Genomic DNA, 21,778 nt, shown 5'->3' on the forward strand with positions numbered 1-21,778 from the left:
AACGATGGCGTTTCATGATTTTAGCAAATTCATATGAAGAAAAACAAAAAAACGCACCAGTTAAGTTCAGTTCTCTGTAATGCCACGTTACTGCATTACAGCAAAAAGCAATGCATTACAGTAATTCGTTACTTTTACAACAAACAACTTTTACTGTTTATAACAAAGATCAACGTAACATAGCATAATATAATTTAAGAAACACAACTGCTCAAAAATGCTGAAAATCACATTAAAGATTTATGTTCTCCACTGTTATATTCAGTGTCATATTGTAAAGTTTAGTGTTCTGTTATTGGCCCATTTTAGGGACTTTTTACAGTTCAAAAGTTATCGATTTCTTGTTTAAAATGTTTATCTGCCATGCCAGCTGCACTGCTATTTCACCGTTCCACGTTTAAGCAGTCTAGACTTTATAGCCGTGCATGCTATTCATCCTATTAACATGATGAGACAATACGCTCAGTGAAATAATACATAGTCATAGAGGCTTAAGGACAAAGCACTTCCACAACAATTATCATCCCGCCGCTCGCGCTAATAACTCTCCTATTACCGGGACAATAAACGCCATTTAAACACTGGCCCGGGGATTAACATGAACCGAAGCCTATTAGGGACAAAAACCGAGGGGGGCCGCAGTCAGACAGACATTAAAAGCATGATTGAACGCCTAATGCCACGTAACTTTAGTTCACGGAGAAGCAGGGGGGAGATCAGGGCGACCGCGCAAGGGACATGAAGATGAGAGGCCATCTTGTTAATGAGGTTAGACGGGAACAGTGTAGGGGCTTAGTCGTGAGAGGCAACTGTGTCGAGTGGACTGTTGATGTGTCCTAGGGCAAGACACTTCACTCACATTGCTTAGTGTGGAAGTGGAGTGTGCATGAGGTGTTGGTTGGTGTGGTCGGAGGGGCTATAATTAAAGGGACAGTTTGGAATTTTGGACATAGGACCTCATTTCCTAGTGAGCCAGAGTGTTGGAGACGTGCAGAGACACTTTATGAAATATTCCATCCAGTCCCTGTATTTGCAGAGGTCGCTGGTGCTAGGCTAGTGCATGTCAATGGCCATAGTTATCCTGCCACTAAAAACAGTCTTACCCACTCCACAAAACACCTGAAGAAAATCTATTATTACTCCAGACTGTCCATGTGAATGTCTGTGTTGACAAAACAATGTTTGAAATAAAACCAACCTTGCATTTGAAGGATTTCTGTCAGCGAGTTGTACTTCCTGATAAAAAGTTTGGCAACGGCGGACTGATATATGAAAAAATAGTCCCTCAACAGGCGACGATTCATGCGATGCAAGGTAAGTTTTATTTCAAACATTATTCTATCAACACAGACATTCATATCGACAGTCTGAATGTAAAAGATTTGTTTTGAGTGTTTTGTGGAGTGGGTAAGACTGTTTTTAGTGGCAGGATAACTATGGCCATTGACATGCACTAGTCTAGCACCAGCGACCTCTGCAAATACAAGGACTGGATGGAATATTTCATAAAGTGTCTCCACACGTCTCCAACACTCTGGTTCACTAGGAAATGAGGCAGATTATTTATAAAGCACAAAACAAAAAAACAGACAATGATGCAAACAATTCAGTTCATTATAATAAATAAAAAGAAATAGAATAAAAAGAAATAAGGAATAAAATCAAGTTAAAACCAGTTAAAGTAAGGCCAACCGATAAACTGTCTGACCTCACAGCATTAGGATTTGTTTGCTCAACGGTAGGTGGATACTTTTTTATTTAACCAATCACTGCTTTGCTTTGGTCGTGATGTATGTAATGCACTGCTAACAGGGCTAACTGGTATATTAAGCTTTTCCCAAATCCCGTAGCAAGAAGGGCAATAACGTCTTTCCCCCTGATAAAATTCCTCAAACATTCTCTTTGTTCCGGCTTTAAATCCTCGTTGACAACACGGAATGTATGGCTCTTCACTGATTGACTTGCACTTCCGGGGTTCTTGCAAACCGTCTAGTGTATTCTGATTCCTGACCTAGTCGCTGGAGAGAAATTAAACTGAGAGGAGGCACTAGGTGGCGCCAGCCTGACTAGCGAACTTTATCTCCTCAGACAGGTTGTTCCAAAGCCAAGGCGCCCGGACTGAAAAGGCTCGATCACCCTTCGTCCGGAGTCTGGACTTTAGAACAGGCATCAGAATAGTCCCATAACACACACGATAAAACATACATTTGAGCGTACTGTATTATTTCACACACGTAGATATTAACTGCGAGCGACCAAATTATTTCTGTGCGTGAGGAGAAATCTGTGACCTGTGTGCAAAACAATCACTGGGGGGCAGACGCACCCTTGAAAAGACAACAACCTCTCCCGAAGATGATTTCTGCTCGAGTGAGGTGGATTTCTGCTCCCCCGAGGTTCAAAGAGTAGAAGACCGAGGAAGACAAGGTTTCGCTGGAGGCAGAGAACGTTTACAATTAGGCTACGTTTATACGATGACGGTCTGAACAGAAGACGCAAAAGTGGCGTCGCGTCTTCACTTTTTTATTTTGCGTTTAGACGAGCGTTTTCAGGAGGAAACCTGCGTGCATACGGTGACGCAAAAGTGTATGGAATTCGATTGGGTATGTTTGTACTTAAAGTAACGAGGACGTCTTTGAACATACGGAGGTTTTCACATCATGCCTTTTCATCAGCTCCTACTTCCACAAAGTTGTCCCACCATCGACTGGTTCTCCAGGTCTCATCCATATCCGTCTGAATCGCCTGCGATGAACTGGCTACTTCACTAGAATCACTTGGATGATTTCAGCCCTAGAATTAACAATCTGTACTAAACAAAAGGTAAAAGCAGCATGAAAATTCCTGCTTGATGACATCACAAGGTGGCACAGATAAATAAACCAGGATTTCTCAAACATGTGTGAATGAAACACAACTTTGGCCATGTTTTTGATAAAGTGACAGTCTTCTAACATGTCACGAGTCAGTTTTATAGGACCTTTAAACAATAGAAAAACATGTCTTTGTAACCGTGTGTTGCAGATGCCTCACAGTCTATTTAATATGCTCATGCTCATTAAAGCTGATTACTCGTGGCCTCTTCTTCTGCTCATTTATCAGTCATAACTTCCCTTCACATGTGGCGCCAAATAGCTTTTCCCCGACACATCCAGACATCCGCCATCACGGCTCTTTGGTGATAAGGCTGGGCTCCTTGTGCAGTCAGGGCCCAGGCGCGGCGGGTGAGGCCCATTGTAACTGCAGAGGCATTTCAGAGGTTAATGTAGTTAATGAAGATCAAGTGCTGGTGTCTGCTGCAGATAATTGGGACACTGACAGAATGAGAATAAACCGAAGAGACCACAGAGGGAGGGAGTGTGGAGGGAGAAGCCTTTGTCTGTGCGGGTTAGAGTGAGAGCTGGGCTGTAGTCGGTTATGTTTACTGAAAGGCGCTACCTTAAAGACGGGTATTACACTTTGATGGGGTATTATTATTTCTGTAGCACATTTTATAAACATGACAGTTTTCAAAGTGCTTCTCAGGCAAATTAATACAATAAAAGGCTCATAAATCATGAATAAAAATGGTAACCTTCTCTTTTAATTCCTATATGTACCATATAGTACTATAGCACCATATGTACTATATGATTCCAGGACTGAAACAGGAGGACTAAACCAGCACTGAACTAGGACTAAAACAGGACTAAAACAGGAGTAAACCAGGACTAAAACAGAACTAAACAAGAACTGAACCAGGACTCACTGTTGGGACGGGCTCGGAAGTGACCGCAGGAGAAAGGACCTCTGCACCTCATGAAGGTAAACGCGGCAACTGCCCGATGGCACCGTTCTCTGAGTTCTCTCTCTTAAGTCCAACATTAGTCCTGGTTTAGACCTGGTTTAGTCCTGACCCACCCGTGTGTAATTACTACCAACCCGTAATACGCAATACGCGTTCATACGCTGTAAAAAAAAAAAAAAAAAAAAGCATGCAAAATTGCACACAAAAAATCCGCAGCAGCAAGACCCGCGGTCTCGCTAAGATAGCGAGGGACAACTGCAGACTAGACAGTTCGCAAAAACCCCAGAAGTGCGAGTTCAGGCACCAGCCAATCAGCGAAGAGTCATACATTCTGTGTTGTCAACGATTCCCGAGATTGAGGATTTAAAGCCGGAACAAAGAGAATGTTTGGTGAATTTTATCAAGGGGAAAGACGTTATTGCCCTTTATTGCCCCGTTAGCAGTGCATTACATACGTCACAATAGCAGCAGTTGATTAAATAAAAAAGTACCCTTCTACCATTGAACGAATGAATCCTAACTCTGAGGTCAGACGGTTTCTACGAAGTGAAACCGGTTGATGAATCAGGCTAAATTACTAGTGCTTTATGATGGTAACTTCAGAAAAATAATGATGAAATTACTCTGTAAAAAGAGAGAACATATTACCCATGTACCTGGTAGTCTAGTCCAATCCGTTTACTCTGCATCATTTCATCTAGTTACTAGGTTAATGTGCTGTTTTGGTTGGTGATAACTCTGCTCAAAATTGAGCAATTACAGGGAAAGATTAGTAGTGTTTCAAAGAAAGAACGAAATTACTTTTCAAAGGAAGAAATTACTTTCAAGGTTCATGGTTATCCCAGATTTTCATTGCTGTTTCCAATTTATTACAAATAGGACTGCTGTTTATTGCCATTTATTGCATGCCATCTACTGCATGATTATATGTAGTACTTACCTGATAAAACAACAGCTCAGACATTGCCAGCAGGATGTATCTTATTAATTCTTGCAGATGTTGATTGAAATGTGCTTGGTAAGTACATGGAAAGTACAAGGGAAATGAGAAGTCACCATGGTGTCATGTGGGGGGCAGAGCATTTCAGAGTTACCTTTTATTATTCTGAAAATGCTATAATCGCCAAAAACAATATCAACATAAGTTTCACTTTTTTGACATCTCCTCTCCCTTTGCTCCCCGCATTATGACGCTCCCCCTTCAGAGCAGCATCACAACACAATCAAAACTAACTCATGTGGCAGTAAATGTGGCAGAAGACCTTCCAGAGGAAATATTTTGAGGGTTTGTTTTTCTCATAACCACAGAAACCAAGTTAAGGTGCTAACTATGGACATTAGAGATGCTACAGGCTTTTTGCACCAAATTTTCCTCTGGATGAAGAAAGTACCTCTCTCTCTCTCTCTCTCTCTCTCTCTCTCTAAACAATTTAATTTAAACACTTCGCAAAAGTTATTTCTCATTTACCTAAGCATTCCGAAAATCGTAATTATTCACTGCAACAATGAGTTAATAGCACTATTCACAGCTTTTAGGGGCCAGAGTGGAGTTTCGCCGTCATGGAAATGTTAACTCCAACTAGCATGCTAACTATTCACTTCCTGATTCTCAGACACTTAGCAATAACAATACATAGCAGACCTGTTCTGATCCTATTTTTATTCTTTATACAGACCTATCTGCATGGGAGCACACATTTAAAGGTTGTATGGAGGATTTTTTTTGTTTCAAGTTGTCAATGATAGCATTATAGAGGTGCAGTAGCCTTGTAATTATGATGACCAAAAAAAAGAGAATAAACATTCATCAACTCTGGACGTGGTGGGGCTAAACATTTGGCCAATAGATAACGACACTGCCTCGTTATCTGTTAGCTGACAGGCTGTCAATCAATCTCCCTACGTTTCTAGCGTAACTGACTTGCCTGCGCCGCCGGTACGTGGTTTACATACGACTGTCACGCAGTCCACAGACGCAAGCCGCACAGACGCTGTTTACTCCACCAACGCAACAGTTCTTAGCGGCTTTTTTTACCTATATCTTCCTCGCAGTTAGCACAAAGTTTGTTGCAATGGCGACAAGAATCCAGGAGCAGTTCGCCGCAAAAGAAAGTCCATTTTTGAGGTCGCTGAAAGAAGAAGACAAGGGGAAAAGCAGCGAAGCCAAACTAAGGTGATTCTTGAAGATTCATTCCAGCGATGGTGCAACTGAAGCAGACGCAGGGTCTAAAGACTGATGCATTGGTCGCCAAATTACTCCTGGACAGGAAACTTCTGCTTATTATGAAAACGTACTTTATTTCCAAGAGCTAGTCAAACGTTTTTCAGGACACGAAAGCGATATCCTATGTCTGAAAACGTAATTTTCAATGCAAAGAAAGAGTCCGCTTGCTGCTGCGTGTTGTAGCTAGTTCATTCGCACTGAATCTCCGCGCAACCTTCTCTGCACCCCTTTCCTGCTCCTGTCCCCGCTGCCCGATCCGCTCTTCCCCCTGCTCCTCACTTCTCCGGGCACGGAATCTCCTCTCCCCTCTCCTCTCTCCTCTCCCTGCTCCCTGCTCCGCTCTTCTCCCTGCTCCTCACTTCTCGTCCGCGCACGAAATGTCCGCACACCCGCTCCTCACTTCTCCGTCTTGCCTAACCAACACTGTAGTTAGTTGTTTACAAGTCATGTGCAGCACCGGCTGTAAACAAACCTGTTTCTTTCGTAAAGAGGAGGAGGGAGGAGGCGTTTCTACGTAGGAGCTGTAGGGGAGGGGGGGTGGTTTCACGCATGCGCAACATTTGAAAAAGGACAAACAGTCGCTGGATTTCTCGTTCCTTGGAAAATCCTCTATACAACCTTTAATTCAAATACAAAAAAATAAAAAATAAAGTTTATTAACCCAGTAACTCTTGTCATTTTTCAGATGTCCTGATAGTGTTGTCTGTCGAAGCTGAAAAAAGAACAGAAAGTAGTTCTCGAAGCCTGATCACGAAGAAGAGCGGAGCAGCGCAAAGAAACAGCAGTCGCATTACAGCAGACGACAAGAGGCAACCGACTCAAGCTCAGAGGAACAAAGACAAGAAGAAGAAGAAGATGGTTTCAGGGGGGACCAGAAGTGACATCAGCACGAAGACAGGAAGTGACGTCAGCTGCACCGCTCTGGGAGGCATCTGCCAACCAACAAGATTCATCTGTCAGGGACGCTACCTGAACGACAAGTGTCCCGGAGGCCAAACTCACCAGTGCTGTGTACCAGGTAAACACAACATTTACTCACCCGGAATTGTATTTGAAGTGATTATTGCATATTTGAACCATCTTTAATTGCTTATTTTCAAGACACCAACCAATGACCAGTGTTGGGAAGGTTACTTTTAAAATGTATTCCCCTACAGATTACAGATTACATACCCCAAAATGTAGTTTGTAACGTAATCCATTAAATTACTTAAAGTGAGTAACGTAATCTGAATACTTTGGATTACTTGATATTGTTATGCTTTTGAAAACAACATGAATGTAACAACCACATCTGTTGAGCCCAAGTCTCCATGAACAGACAACTGTTTACTATAGAGAAGTAAAGACCAGGAAATCTTAACATGAGATATTTGTTTTGTCTGCTAAAAGAAAATAAAAAGCCCTGTCTTTACTTAAGCATTTTAAAAAATATTATTGATAGAGAAGTGATTTCTATATGAAATCACTGCTGCCTTAAATTATGTCCACCCTACTGTTAGGTGTCATATTGTCTAGACCAGGTTTAGTCCTGCTTTTAGACCTGGTTCAGTCCTGGTTTAGACCTGGTTCAGTCCTGGTTTAGACCTGGTGTAGTCCTGGTTTAGTCCTGGTGTAGTCCTGGGTTTAGTCCTGGGTTTAGTCCTGGTTTAATCCTGGTTTAGTCCTGGTTTAGACCTGGTGTAGTCCTGGTTTAGTCCTGGTGTAGTCCTGGGTTTAGTCCTGGTTTAATCCTGGTTTAGTCCTGGTTTAGCCCAAAATGTGAAAACAGGAAAATACCGCGGTGTAATCCATTTATTTTAACAAAGTAACTGTAATCCAATTACCACTCACTGAAACAGTAACAGTAACTGAATACAGTTACTCATAAATTGTACTCTGATTACGTAATCCCAGTTACATGTAATCCATTACTCCCCAACACTGCCAATGACCAACCCCGTTTTCACCACCACTGGTACACGTCCTGCTCTCTACTTCTTTCTCCAATTTTATTTCGTAACCAGAGATATGCGTAGGATTTGGCAGCATTGCGTAGTTCTATTGGTACATATGGAAAAAATAAATCTGCAGCTGTCCATAGGAGGTGCCAACAGCTGCACGGTGCTTTGTTGTGATAACACTTATAGCAACGCCAGCTCCCATCAGGCCCCGCGGTTTTCTAACGGAGAAGTCGTTTTAGATGAATATTGTGATTTTAAAATAATGATGTGTCTTAGATGATACTGTAGAGCAGTGACGGTGTTTGTTGTGTAGACGGAGCGTGGAGCGTGCTGTGTGCGGGGCATTATAATAACAGGGTGAGGGCCTGTGACGAGTTCGGATGCGGAGCCTTCAACTCAAGAAGGTTTGGTTATGTTCATATCCTGATGTATACATGTACTAGTACTGCTACTACTGATACTCCTACTATTGCTACTAGTGAGACTACTGCAACTGCTATTACTACTACTACTACTACTGCTTCTACTACTACTGCTACTACTACGATTACTACTAGTGATACTCCTGCTGCTATAATTGATACTACTACAACAACAACTACTACTACTACTACTACTGATCTGACTGCTACTGCTATTGCTACTACTACTACTACTACTACTGATGCTACTCCTGCTGCTGCTACTACTACTACTACTACTACTACTATACTACTACTACTACTACTACTACTACTACTACTACTGCTGCTACTGCTGCTACTATTACTACCACTAATACTACTAGTAATAATAATAATAAAACTACTGCTTCTATTACTACAACTACTACTGTTGCTACTACTACTGCTACTGCTACTACTACTCCTACTCCTAAGTGATACTCCTGCTACTCCAACTGATACTACTTCTTACTACTACTACAACTACTACTGCTACTGCTACTACTACTACTACTGCTGTTGCTGCTCATGCTACTACTACTACTACTACTATTGCTACTGCTGCTCATGCTGCTACTACTACTACTACTACTACTACTACTACTACTACTACTACTACTGCTGCTACTGCTACTACTACTGCTGCTACTGCTACTACTACTACTACTACTACTACTACTACTGCTGTTGCTGCTCATGCTACTACTACTACTACTACTACTACTACTACTACTACTATTGCTACTGCTGCTACTGCTACTACTACTACTACTACTACTACTACTACTACTACTACTACTACTACTACTACTACTGCTACTGGTGCTACTGCTACTACTACTCCTATTCCTACTACTACTAGTGATACTCCTGCTACTCCAACTGATACTACTTCTTACTACTACTACTACTACTACTGCTACTGCTACTACTACTACTACTACTACTGCTGTTGCTGCTCATGCTACTACTACTACTACTACTACTACTACTACTACTACTATTGCTACTGCTGCTCATGCTACTACTACTACTACTACTACTACTACTACTACTACTACTGCTACTGGTGCTACTGCTACTACTACTCCTATTCCTATTACTACTAGTGATACTCCTGCTACTCCAACTCCAACTACTACTACTACAACTATTACTGTTACTTCTGCTACTACTACTACTGCTATACTTACTTGTAGTTGTATTACAGAGGAGCCAAACTGCACAAGGCGGTGGACATTGTGTGTGATGACTTCGGGGTCGTCCAGGCTCCGTTCTCTGGGGTTCTGTCTGGACCTGTGAGTCACGCGGACCCCTCCGGGATGCAGTACCACGGGGTCAAACTGTTCAGCCAGGGTAAGGCACGATACTATACAATACTTTCTGCTCAATGTGCAAATCTTTGAGCTAGACAGTGCACGGTTTCCTATAACGGGAGGGCATCTGACATGAAAAATAGATGGCATTGTTTTAAACTCAAGGGAAATTACTTGCAATATATAACATTTTTGCTATGTTTTGCTATTTTCAGATCTATGTTATAATGTTGTTTCCTCGTCACAGACAGACCTGGAGTTGTGTTTTGTTTCATTCACACGCTTAATACACAAACTCTGAATATTTAGGTTGAGTTCTGATCTCAAACAAAAAAAAAAAACAACTATATTGCACCTTGTGATGTCATGTGGTAGGAAATACTTGACTGAATGTAGACAGTCAAATAATAAAGGGTTATCCTGTATAAACTCCAGGTATGTTTTTGAAGAGGAAACAGTATTACTCACAAGAGTCAGTTTAGCGCACAGGTGTCAAACATAAGGCCCGGGGGCCAGATCCGGCCCCCCAAGACCTTTAATGTGGCCCTTGGGTGATTTTCTACTAAAATATTTTGATTATATTTTCAATTTAAATATTGGTAATTTTACGTGGCCCCTCCCACCAGAGCAGCACAAATGAAGACTTGTCTCTTAAAGGACGATCGTTTTGACTGTTGACCGTGACACCCTCATCAGAAAAATGTCTAAAATGAGAAAAGTGGAGCCGAGTGCAGGATTTGACAACAAAAATTGACTTATTCCTATTTACATACAAGTTCATGTTAAAACATTGTGTTGAAATTGAATTTTTCTTAAAGTTTCAGATTGTTCATAATATTATAATATTATAATAAGAAAGAGTTCATCAATTAAAAAAGATTTCTGTAATAGATTTGTGTTTCGCTGCACAAATATTTGAACTTATTGTTATTTTTGGGGTTTATATGTCATGAGTTTTCTGATCCGGCCCCTTTGGGATCAAAGTAGGTTGGATACGGCCCCCGAACCAAAATGAGTTTGACACCCCTGGTTTAGCGTAACATAGGACCATTAACAACAGAATACAAATAAGATGTGTGTAGAATCCCTCACTCGTCCAGATAGAATTATATTTGTCAACTTAACGAACATTTATTTAGCTCATCCAAGCTGCTTTTTCAGTTCTGGTCAAAATGTTGGTGACCACTTCCTTCTATCTGTCTGCAGGGAGGAGCTAACAAACTGAAACTACTCTGAAACTAACACCCTGCTTGTTCACAGTTTCTGTTTGTTAGCTAGGCCCATAGGCTCTAGTCACGCTTACATCACAAACCAGGATGTTTGGAAAGATGCGATTACAGCTTTCCAGGCCCAGTTTTCTTCATCTCCATGTCACCGTAGCATTTCGGTACAATTACAACCACACCTTAGTTTTCATCATCATCATCATCCACTGACGCACAACTCCGAGCGCACTGGGTACATGCGATTAGAAGAGATGATTCCAAACAGCACATACGTATGCAGTCTTCAGTTTACCACCGATCACATTTACTTCAATGGGTTTGATCACAGTCAGTTTTAATAGATCCATGTTAGGCGAGCCCAGTGTCAGTTACCACACCGGAAGTTGTAATCGCATCTTTCCAAACGTCTTCCTGGTTTGTGACGTAAGTGTGAGTAGAGCCTATTCAACTGAACTGAGTGTGGGGTCATATTAGCAGGATCATTCAGGCCCGTGATGAGTGTTTTTACACTTTTACACACTGGCCCTGACCTAGCTACCCCTATTGTTCTCTTTGTTTTAGGTTTGAGGATCTACAGTAGTTTCAGAGTAGTTTCAGTGTAGTTAGCTCGTCCCTGCAGACAGATATAAGGTAGCGTCAACCAACATCTGACCAGAACTGAAGAAGCAGCTTGGATGCACGGTGAAACATTTTTGAACTAAATAAACGTTTGTCTGGTTGACAAATTGAATTTCTCCTTTGCCAGAATACAAATAAAATAGGAATGCATAGTACAGTAGAGATTTGTAAATTCCAAAATAAAATATAATAATAAATAATTATAATATAATATAATAATAATAAAGGGCCCAATTTTTCCATGTATCTGAGTAAAATGTGTCTTCCTCCAATACAGATATATTGTATAAGCAGCATTTTTTACTGTCGGATTACTGTCCGATAATCAGGAAGTGCGTGGTTAGCGTGTTGGTTGTTCATTACCATAATGGCAAAACTCTCTGCTCTGGCCTCTGAAAGCAGTGCTAAGCATTTTTAACCCTTTTGCGGTGAATAACTAGAATGCTCGGAATGCATAACCACTACAAACCTAACTTTAAAATGAGCTAATTCTGTTTTCTATGTTTTTTAATAAGAATAAAAATAAGTTTGCACGCCTTTAACTAACTACTACTACAATGTTGGATGGGGAAATACACTGAATAAAATGTAATCACAGAGAATTACACTTTCAGATAATAAAGTATGAACCCTCTGTCCTTGAACGCTTCACGCAGCTCACATGGATTTCAAGAATAAAACATGTTAAACTCCCACATGTTGAACTTTAAAGGTTAAGTACATTTGTGTAATCTATAGCTGCAGAGCGCTGGGAGGGCGGGGCCACGTTCTGCTGTAGGTGGACGAGAAATACACTGACTTATGAGGATTAGACTGAGAGCGTCGGGACTCTATTGAACTCCCATTCACCTCTAACACAGGGAGATGGGGCCGGGGCCGGGGCCGGGGCACGCTCAACCCGATCAAAGACTGTTTCACTATCTGACCTCCAAATGAGACTTACATTGCATTACGCTGCATACGTGTCGGTTTTTGTTAATGGACTAAACCAGGGAATACACTGTAATGCAGCGGTGGGCAATTATTTTTTCTATGGGGCCACATGAGAAACACAAAATATTGCGGAGGGCCGGTGTTTGGTCAAAATGGGCTGCCCCGTCGAAATGAGCTACCAGCAGCTTTAATCGACAGTGACATCTATCGTTTCACGCTGCCCCATCGAAATAAGCTTTACGTTTTTCCGTGTACAGTTGTATAGAGCCAATAAAGTCAAACCCTAACCCTGACCTCCCCAGTTTGACAACATATTTCTTTGGATTAGAGGCACAAGTTTGATGCTTTTTGCACACGGTGAACACACTTTATACCTTAGTTATGTACAATTTTAACTCATTTATATACATATGCAAGGGTAGTTCATTTGGACAGTTGTATTCCGCTCAAATAGGGCTCTGACTAAAGGTAGCACATATTGACAGGCCACTGAATAATGCTCCCACTGTAGAATCATCATTAATCACTCATTTATATGAATTTGGGTAGAGGAGCTCATTTCGACAGGCCGATATCGTCTATCAAGTAAGGCTCCCACTATAGAAGGGAAAGAAATGACTGGAAACACTGAAATCTTTAGATTAAAAATCATAAGCCATAGTGTGAATTTCCTATTATAATATAGTGCCTTTCTGAACAAAGTTACAACATTTTCTTCACATGGAAACAAAATAAAACACGATGTAATTAAAATGATAATGAAAAAATCTATTATTAAATCCAAACTATTCAATCATCTAAAGGAAGTATTCTGCAGCACTTTAAAATGTGACTTGTTACTCTACTTCTGCCTTGGGAGCTCAAATCGACAGCTGTTAAACTGTAAAAGCGATTGAGAGTTGTGCACAAGTGCAGTAGCACTAGGTAGCTCAAATTATCAGGACACCGGGCCAAAATGCTTAACTCAGTTCTGCATGATATTAATTTTATTTCTCTATAAAAGCAGTAAATATGATTGTTTTGATGAGCTGCTCAGACTGGTAAGAGTTTATGTTAAGACTAAGCAATGAAAAAGTGAGGTTGCCTTACAAAAAATGTCATTAAAAAACACCTCTATAACATAAAAGCAACACAGCTTTAGTCCATGCATGAGGTACAATTATAAAATATGGTTGTTTTGTAATTCCAAATGATCTTAGACGGGCCGGTCAGAGGTAACCAAAGAGCCGTATGTGGCTCGGAGCTGTACAATGCCCAGATCTGCTGTAAGATGTGATTGTGGATCTGAGAGCAGTTTGGGTCAAATGAGTAAACATAATGAGTGTATATCCTATGGTTGAATTGCACTGTACGGGCATCTCTAGGCTACTGTCAAAAGCATTCAGCTCTGAATTAAGAATTAAAAGTGCACTCTCTAACATAAACTGTAGCCTAATATTATGTAAGAGCCTACATTATAATACATGATTATACCAGGCTATTCTATCATATAGGGCTGTAGGATGTATTATATATATTTATACACATGCACACATACACATACACATACACATGCTTTATTGTTCACTGATTTTACCATGTCTAACATATTGTGCAGAAATTTGGGACAATAACTATAAAACCACAATAAAAACATCAAAAAAGAGCAATAAGAACTATTTACAATGTCAAATTTCATGACCATACTAAAATTTATGCCAAATTACTTGAATGACTTGTTTATGTACCAAACTGCACAAATAATGTATAAAGCTAAAAGTAAGTACTTATCAAAAAGTATTAAACTATTTTTTTTGTGAAAGGGAAGGCAACTATAGTTTAAGAGGCTTTTTAAACTTTAAAGTTCCTCGTGCTCAAACAGCAATGAAGAGTTTTTGTATCTCTGTTTGTGATATAGTGATATTTATTTTTGTTTATTGGTATGGAAAAGAAGTATTATATCTATGTATTTTTGTTTTCTGTGCATGTTCTATGTGTTACTGTCCAAATAAAAATTCATTCATTCATATGTTCAGGTATGCATATGTTTTAATAATTTGTATTATTAGATATTATAATCCAGCAATACTGCAGGCTCAGAGAGAACTCACGTAAAGCCCTCTTGCTTACATCCCTCCCTGCTCTCTGTGGCTCAACAGCAAAGAGAGAAGGAACATGTCCCACACAGTCCTCCCCCTCGCACCGGTCCACAGCACCAAGAGGCAGTGTCTGTGCTGTGGTGCTTTGACCTCTGAAAATTGCCAACTGACAGTAGTGAATTCCTCTGTAAATGTGAAATAAAATACAACTTGGATCCACTGCTGTAACCTCCACAGCAGGAGAGTGGGTGGACTGGGCCGTGCACTGTGGCAAATGCTGCAGCTGCAACATTCAAGTGCTCTACTTTTAGACTTTGAGAATAGACAGGCAGGTGGAAGATCTGGATATGTCTATCTAATGTGTCCTTGTGCTGTTCTTGTTTCCAGTGCACTGTGTGAAGCTCTTGAACATGCGGCCGTACCAGTACATGGGCTCAGTGACCAGAGGGGGCGCTGTGGGGTACACGCTCCCGCTGCAGGACCGCTTCTCTGGAATCACCTCTCACATCAAAGTGCAGATGTGTGACGGATCAGACCCCACTGCTTTCCTGTGAACATCTTTTCATCTCCAGTATTACACAAAACTGATTCTTGTGAGCTCAAAGTCATGTTATAGTATTGTTACCTTTTCAAAAACACACCTGGAGTTGTGTTTTGTTTCATTCAAACATGTAATCGTTTATTATTTAGTCTGTCATATCTCCAAAACTCAAAATGTTCTGGTCCACCTTGTGACATCATGAAGCAGTAGTTTTCAAGTGAACAGCTAACTTTTATCTTTGAGTTGACAACTCCAAGGCTGAAATCATCCACATGATTCTAGTGAAGGTATGTGGAGTTTAAAAACACAGTGGAGCAGTTGTATTGCCACATTACATCTTTAAAGGAAATGTATGCTCTTTTTCTTATTTTTATATTGCTTATAAAATAAATAAAATAAGAAGAAATGTGTATATTTGTTTGTAGTAATTGGTGCCATGCTACTGTAAGATTCTGAGTTTAAATTTCAGAATCCTGACTTATCTGTGTCAACAAAAAGCAAACAGGTAGAAAAAAGTAGAACTGCATGTTCAAATGAAATATATTGTAATTTTTAGCTACCGACCTGATTTAATCTTAGTCACAAAAACATTGGACATGATGGTCAAGTTATTTACATTATAATCTGGTGTTTTGATCCTCCCGTAGAGATAGGGTAAGGAGCTCGGTCACACAGGAGGAGCTCGGCGTAGCGCCGCTGCTCCTCCACGTCGAGAGGAGCAGTTGAGGTGGCTCGGGCACCTGTTCTGATGCCTCCTGTGTGCCTCCCGACCATGAGGAGGCCTCAGGGAAGACCCAGGACACAGTGGACGGACTATGTCTCTGGGCTGGCCTGGGAACACCTCGGGGTCCCCCCGGAGGAGCTGGAGGAAGTGTCTGGAGTGAAGGAAGTCTGGGAGTCCCTGCTTAGACTGCTGCCCCCGTGACCCGGCCCCGGATAAGAAAATGGATGGATGGTTCTCCTGATGATCAAATTAGAAAGCCTCAAAGATTCTCTCATTTGGGTTGCCAGATTCAATGATGAAATAGAGTTGTTAAACCTAAAAGGACTTTCAGATCTGAATTCTCACTACCAAAACCCCAGCACTCGCAGTCAATCATTAACCCAGGTTCAGTTGTGATTGTAGTACTTTTTTAAACAGTAAAGACACAGGCTACATACTTTTACTTTTCACATTCCCTATTTGATAGAATGTGATGTAATATTTTCCCCAAGAGAATCCACGAGCACGAGCAATGAGTACATGTGGCCACAAGATGGAGCCATTTAGTAACACACTGCAAGAAAACTGAGTGTTGAGGAAAATATGGTACAGATAAACTTCAAAATAACCTCCAACTAAGTAATAACGCGCTTTTTGTTGAATTAAACCAATTACGCATGCGCAACACTGGCTGAAAGCTTGGATCAAGTTCAGGTGAAGTTCGTTAGAGTCAAATCTGGTCATAAAGGAGTAATGACAGAATACATTATACCCACTGGTGGAACGCAATGAAGTAAAAGTAGTAAAGAACTTTTGAGTTAAAATTTACTTGCGCTTTACTTTACAGCGTGGTATTAAACGTAAAGCCCTCCGCGACAAAGTACCCCAGCGTAAACTCATCTCTCAGTTAATTTCCCTCTTTGTATAAATAGGTTACGGTCAGGATAGTCAGCATTTGAAGTAGGTAATGAATGTGAATACGCGCCTGTGGTTTGCTGTGACGCTGGAGGAGGGTGGTCCGTGCGTGGAGCGGAATGGAAGCGCGTCCGAGAGGGGAGTAGGCGAGCTGGGATAGGCTGGTAGTTCGGTCGGAGCACTCATCGGGACGGGACGCAGCGCTGTAGGAGAGAGGAGAGCAGGAGAGAGGAAAAAGAACAACTATTTTCGCTTCTACGTGGCCGAATGCTGCGTCGGAACCGTCAAGTGGGGATTACGCGCGCTTGTCGAATCGCTTAAACCCGGGTGCGGATGACCAAAACGCGCCACGACGTAAAGTTTCTTGGTGGGATTTGATTCGTCCCGACTACCCTTAGCTTCGCTGTGGATACGAACCAAAGGAGGGGAACATCATGCCACGGCGCACGGTGCACGAAGTAACAGTGCAAGATGTGCAGAAGAGAAGGACGCCGAGCAAGCACTACGTAAGACAACTTTACGGTTTACGTCTGTCGTACTTTTTGGGGCATTCGTAATTTAGAGTTTAGCTGAGCGATCGTGCGGCTCTTCGCCCCTTTCCTGTCGGCTAAAGTAATAACAAAGAGAGTGTCAGATTACAGGTTGGAAAGTCAGAGGATAATAATTCTCCCAGAGTGCATTTCAACCACGTTTTTTTTAAATAAATGTCTACTGTAAATAAAAGTAAGCGTCATTTAAGTGTGTCTTTAAAGCTTTTCTTCCTCAAAATGCATCAATATCCAACATTGGCTGTATAACTTTTGCATTTTAACGTTTCAACTCATATTTTTTGCCATTTTCAACTTTAAATCTTGTATTTTATAAAGTAAATGTAGTGTTTCTCAAAATGTGGTGCAGCTACCTGTTGTGGTTCGATCCTGGCTTCAAATTTAGACTATTTAGTTTAGTCTAAGTTAAATCCAGGTCAAAAAGGTCTGGTCTTTTGTTTAATTCTTACTTTAACAAGGTTTATAGAGGATTTAAACCAGTCCATGTTCGATTTGTTCCTAATTTTGTTTATTTTTATTGTATTTTTTGTTCCTTTCTTCTTTTTCCGAGTTGGTTTTGATTCGAAAAAGGTCAAGGATTTAAACGAAGCTATTGTCTCCACTGCCTTGATCCGTGCGACCTCTGACCCCGAGCTCCTGTGGTGTTTGTAAACTAGTCACATGCGCTCAAGTGAACTAAAGCTGTTGCAACCCTGTAATTACGTGTGCATAAGTTCCGCGTCGAGTTGTGCTCCTAGAAAGAAAAGCAGCATTATTTACAGATGTTCCGAGACAATCCGATGCCAACATATTTTTCCGTTTTAACCAAGTCAGGCCGCAACCGGAGAACTCGGTGACTTTATTAATTTAGCCCGTGCAGAAAGGGGTCAGAGCAAGTCCAACCAAAAAGTTTCCTAAGAACTTAAAGGTGCATTGTGTAACTTTTCTAGTGGAGGGTCCGTCAAATGCTTTTCTTTATGGACATGTTATTGCTTTGTCTAAAATGTTACGATATAGTCACAGTATGATTCTCACGGTACGATATTTATTGCGATATTGTGGGAAAGCTCACGATATGGTGGGGAGGCTCACGATTAGAAATGTAACGATATCCAAATCTCTCGGTACGATATTTTCACGATATACAATTCACGATATGATATTTATTGCGATATTTTGTGGAGCTAATAAAACTGTTAATATTCTACTTTTTCCTCTTAAAAAGCCTTGACAAGACTTAATCCAAAGAACTAAGACTTAAAAGTGTTAGAACTGTTATTTCTTCTTGTCGTCTGACTCTGCACTGAAATGGAGCAAAGGATCATGGTCTATGTAGTTCTCTGTGTCTTTTTTGCTGCACCATAACTCTTCATTTAAGCAAAGCGACTTGTAATTCGATATTGTGATGGTCCATATTATTGTAAGAACTTTGACGATACAATATCACGATATTTCTGTTATTGTTACATCCCTACTTTCTAGCTTCATGGAGACCAAACCAGACCAAGTTACAGGTCAGATCTGTGGAGAGGCGACCCCGCTCACAGTCAGAATGTTTGTTTTTCTAGGTATTTTTAGCTATAAACATCTGTGATTGAATCCATGTAAGGTAGAGCAGTTTAATGTCATGCTGTGGAACATTCCAGGCAGAGCAGTGACATATCCATAGAAACAAGCAGATGACAGACCCTCCACCAGAAAAGTTACACAATGCACCTTTAAGAAGGATTTTAAACTTCATTTTAAATCTGATTTATTCAGCAAAATTGACTTTTTAAAGCTTTCAAAAGGGATGTAACAGTAACCGAAGTATCATGTTATCATATAATCCAAAGTTTCACAATAATATCAAGAGGTGTCACAATATATTGAATCACAAGTTCCTTTGCTGAAATGCATTGTTTATAGTAGCAACAGCTTATAAACATCGGGAACTACATATCCCATGATCCATTTCAGTGCAGACAACATGAAGAAATATGTTGTTGTTTTTTTTTTACTTTAATTCTTAGGGTTATGATATGATAATGTTTTGCACCAAGTCTTGTCAAGGTATTTTAAAAGCGAAAAGTATCGTAGCTACAATTCCATTAGTCCCTCCAAAATATCACAGTAAATATCGTACCCTGAGATGCATATTGTGATAATATCGTACCATGAGATTTGGATATCGTTACATCTCTAGCTTTCAACGATGTTATAGTTGTTTCCTCTCACCATTTACTCACCCACAGTTGTATTTGGAGTGATTTGTGCATGTTTGAGTATACTTTTATCACAAATTCTCTAGTTTCCATTTTGTTGATCAGTCCCCGTTCTCACCACCACCATCGAATACAGACATTACCCACATTGGCAGTGCGTTTAAATGCCACAGGGTCACAGAATGTTTTTTTTGTTTTTTTTTAATGTATATGTATATAGATTATGTAGCTTAGTTTCATAAAGGGTACAATTCAGGCACTTTCCAGCCAGGGGCACTTTCCAGCTGATTTCCTCACCAGCACATGCCCACTGCTCTGTTGTTAACTTTGTTCTCCAATTTTACGTAGGATTCAGCAGCATATTCATTTTGGTACATGCAAAAAAATTCTGCTACTCACTAGTGTGATGTGCAGAGATGCTGACTCTTTATTGTGATGATGTTACGGTGATGTCAGCTCCCACTGGGCACCGTAGTTTTCTAACGCAGAAGTCAGTGGACTTGTTTCTTTTGTTAAATCGTTTTAGATGAATGTTGCACTTTAAAATGTGCAAATTATAACAGACTGCTCCACAGGTGTCATAGATAATAACTATACAGCAGACATAAGCACAGTATGTTTTCTTGAATCAGTACAAATGATGTGAACCAGGGGTCTGCAAACCCCGGGCCGCGGACAGGTACAGGTCCGTGGGTCATTTGGTACCGTGCCATGAAAACAGAAATCTCCCCTCCCATACACAACTCTAAACCTGAACTAAACCAGGACAAAACCAGGTCTAAACCAGGACTAAAACTGGACTAATACAGGATTTAGCCAGGACTAAACCAAGACTAAAACCAGGAGTAAACCAGGTCTAAACCAGGTCTAAAACCAGGACTAAAACTGGACTAATACAGGATTTAGCCAGGACTAAACCAAGACTAAAACCAGGAGTAAACCAGGTCTAAACCAGGTCTAAAACCAGGACTAAAACTGGACTAATACAGGATTTAGCCAGGACTAATCCAAGACTAAAACCAGGACTAAACCAGGTCTAAACCAGGAGTAAACCAGGTCTAAACCAGGTCTAAAACCAGGACTAAAACTAGGACTAAACCAGGTTTAAAGCAGGACTAAAACCAGGACTAAACCAGGACTAAAACCAGAACTTAAATCAGAATTTAAACCAGGTCTAAACCAGTGCTAAAACCAGATCTACACCAGGTCAAAACCAGGACTAAACCAGGATTAAAATCTGAACTAAACCAGGACTAAACCAGGATTAAAATCTGAACTAAACCAGGACTAAACCAGGACTAAAATCTGGACTAAACCAGGTCAAAACCAGGACTAAACCAGGACTAAAATCTGGACTAAACCAGGTCAAAACCAGGACTAAACCAAGACTAAAACCAAGTCTAAATCAGGTCTAAAACCAAGACTAAACCAGGACTAAAACCAAGTCTAAATCAGGTCTAAAACCAAGACTAAACCAGGAATAAAATAGGATTTAACCAGGACTAAACCAGAACTAAAACCAGGTTTAAAACCAGGACTAAAACAGGGCTAAACCAGGACTAAACTATTACTAAACCATACCGTGCTGCAGCCCCTGGTCCTCGAAATATTCCCAGACATAAAACCGGTTCGTGGAGCTATAAAGGTTGAGGACCACTGATCTAAACCAGTTTTGCACACTTTAACAGCACTAGTATGCATGGTGCCTGCGTGGACCAGTTTGGGAGCCACTGCCCCAGACTGTATTCAGACTATTCCCTTTGTGGGTTAAGTCTGGAATTTCAATTGTGCATCTTCAGCTTTGTCATGGTGCAAAGATTTACTATTCACATCGCAGCGCATATCTTTGGGCGTTTTGAAACAAGACCCTTAAAGCCGTACAGCGCAACATTGGTTTTCTTAAATTACCAAAGCGAATACATGTGAGGATTATTGACATGTTTTCCTGTTGCGTTGCGTTTGTCGTCTCACCATGTGTTTTGCGTTAGAGTGTTCCATGTGGGGGGCAGTGGAAAAGGCCCAGCCCACTCCTAACACGAAACTTATGTGGGGCAAGAATGTCAGAAAGACAAGGAGTCACTTCAAGTTCTCCTCAAGGACTTGAACAATTAAGCTATAGTATGAGTGTTTAGCAAAAGAAGCTTGAATTCTGTCTGGACTGGACCGAAGTGGACAGACTCACCATCACACCTTAGTTCGATGGACGTAACTAAAAACAGATGGTCTTTACTGTACTGGGTGTGTTAGTGTCACTCCCTTCAGACCAGATTTTAACTTACCAACTTAACCCTGACCGAGCTGAAGAAGCTACTTTGAGGGC

General features: G+C 40.8%; 1 protein-coding gene across 1 annotated transcript in view; it reads left to right on the top strand.

The window, feature by feature from the left end:
* Positions 1 to 16,694: 16,694 nt before the first annotated feature.
* sh3pxd2b (SH3 and PX domains 2B) overlaps positions 16,695 to 21,778 on the top strand; it is a 107,589-nt gene continuing 102,505 nt past the window's right edge. Inside the window, 1 exon segment of the mRNA XM_055148274.1 lies at positions 16,695 to 17,233. Within this exon segment, the coding sequence (XP_055004249.1) occupies positions 17,162 to 17,233 (72 nt within the window). The 5' untranslated portion in view covers positions 16,695 to 17,161.

This window comes from Boleophthalmus pectinirostris, unplaced genomic scaffold (genome assembly GCF_026225935.1).
Source record: "Boleophthalmus pectinirostris isolate CB_2022bp ecotype Guang Dong unplaced genomic scaffold, ASM2622593v1 HiC_scaffold_12, whole genome shotgun sequence".
In the NCBI taxonomy this organism is placed as follows: domain Eukaryota; kingdom Metazoa; phylum Chordata; class Actinopteri; order Gobiiformes; family Gobiidae; genus Boleophthalmus; species Boleophthalmus pectinirostris.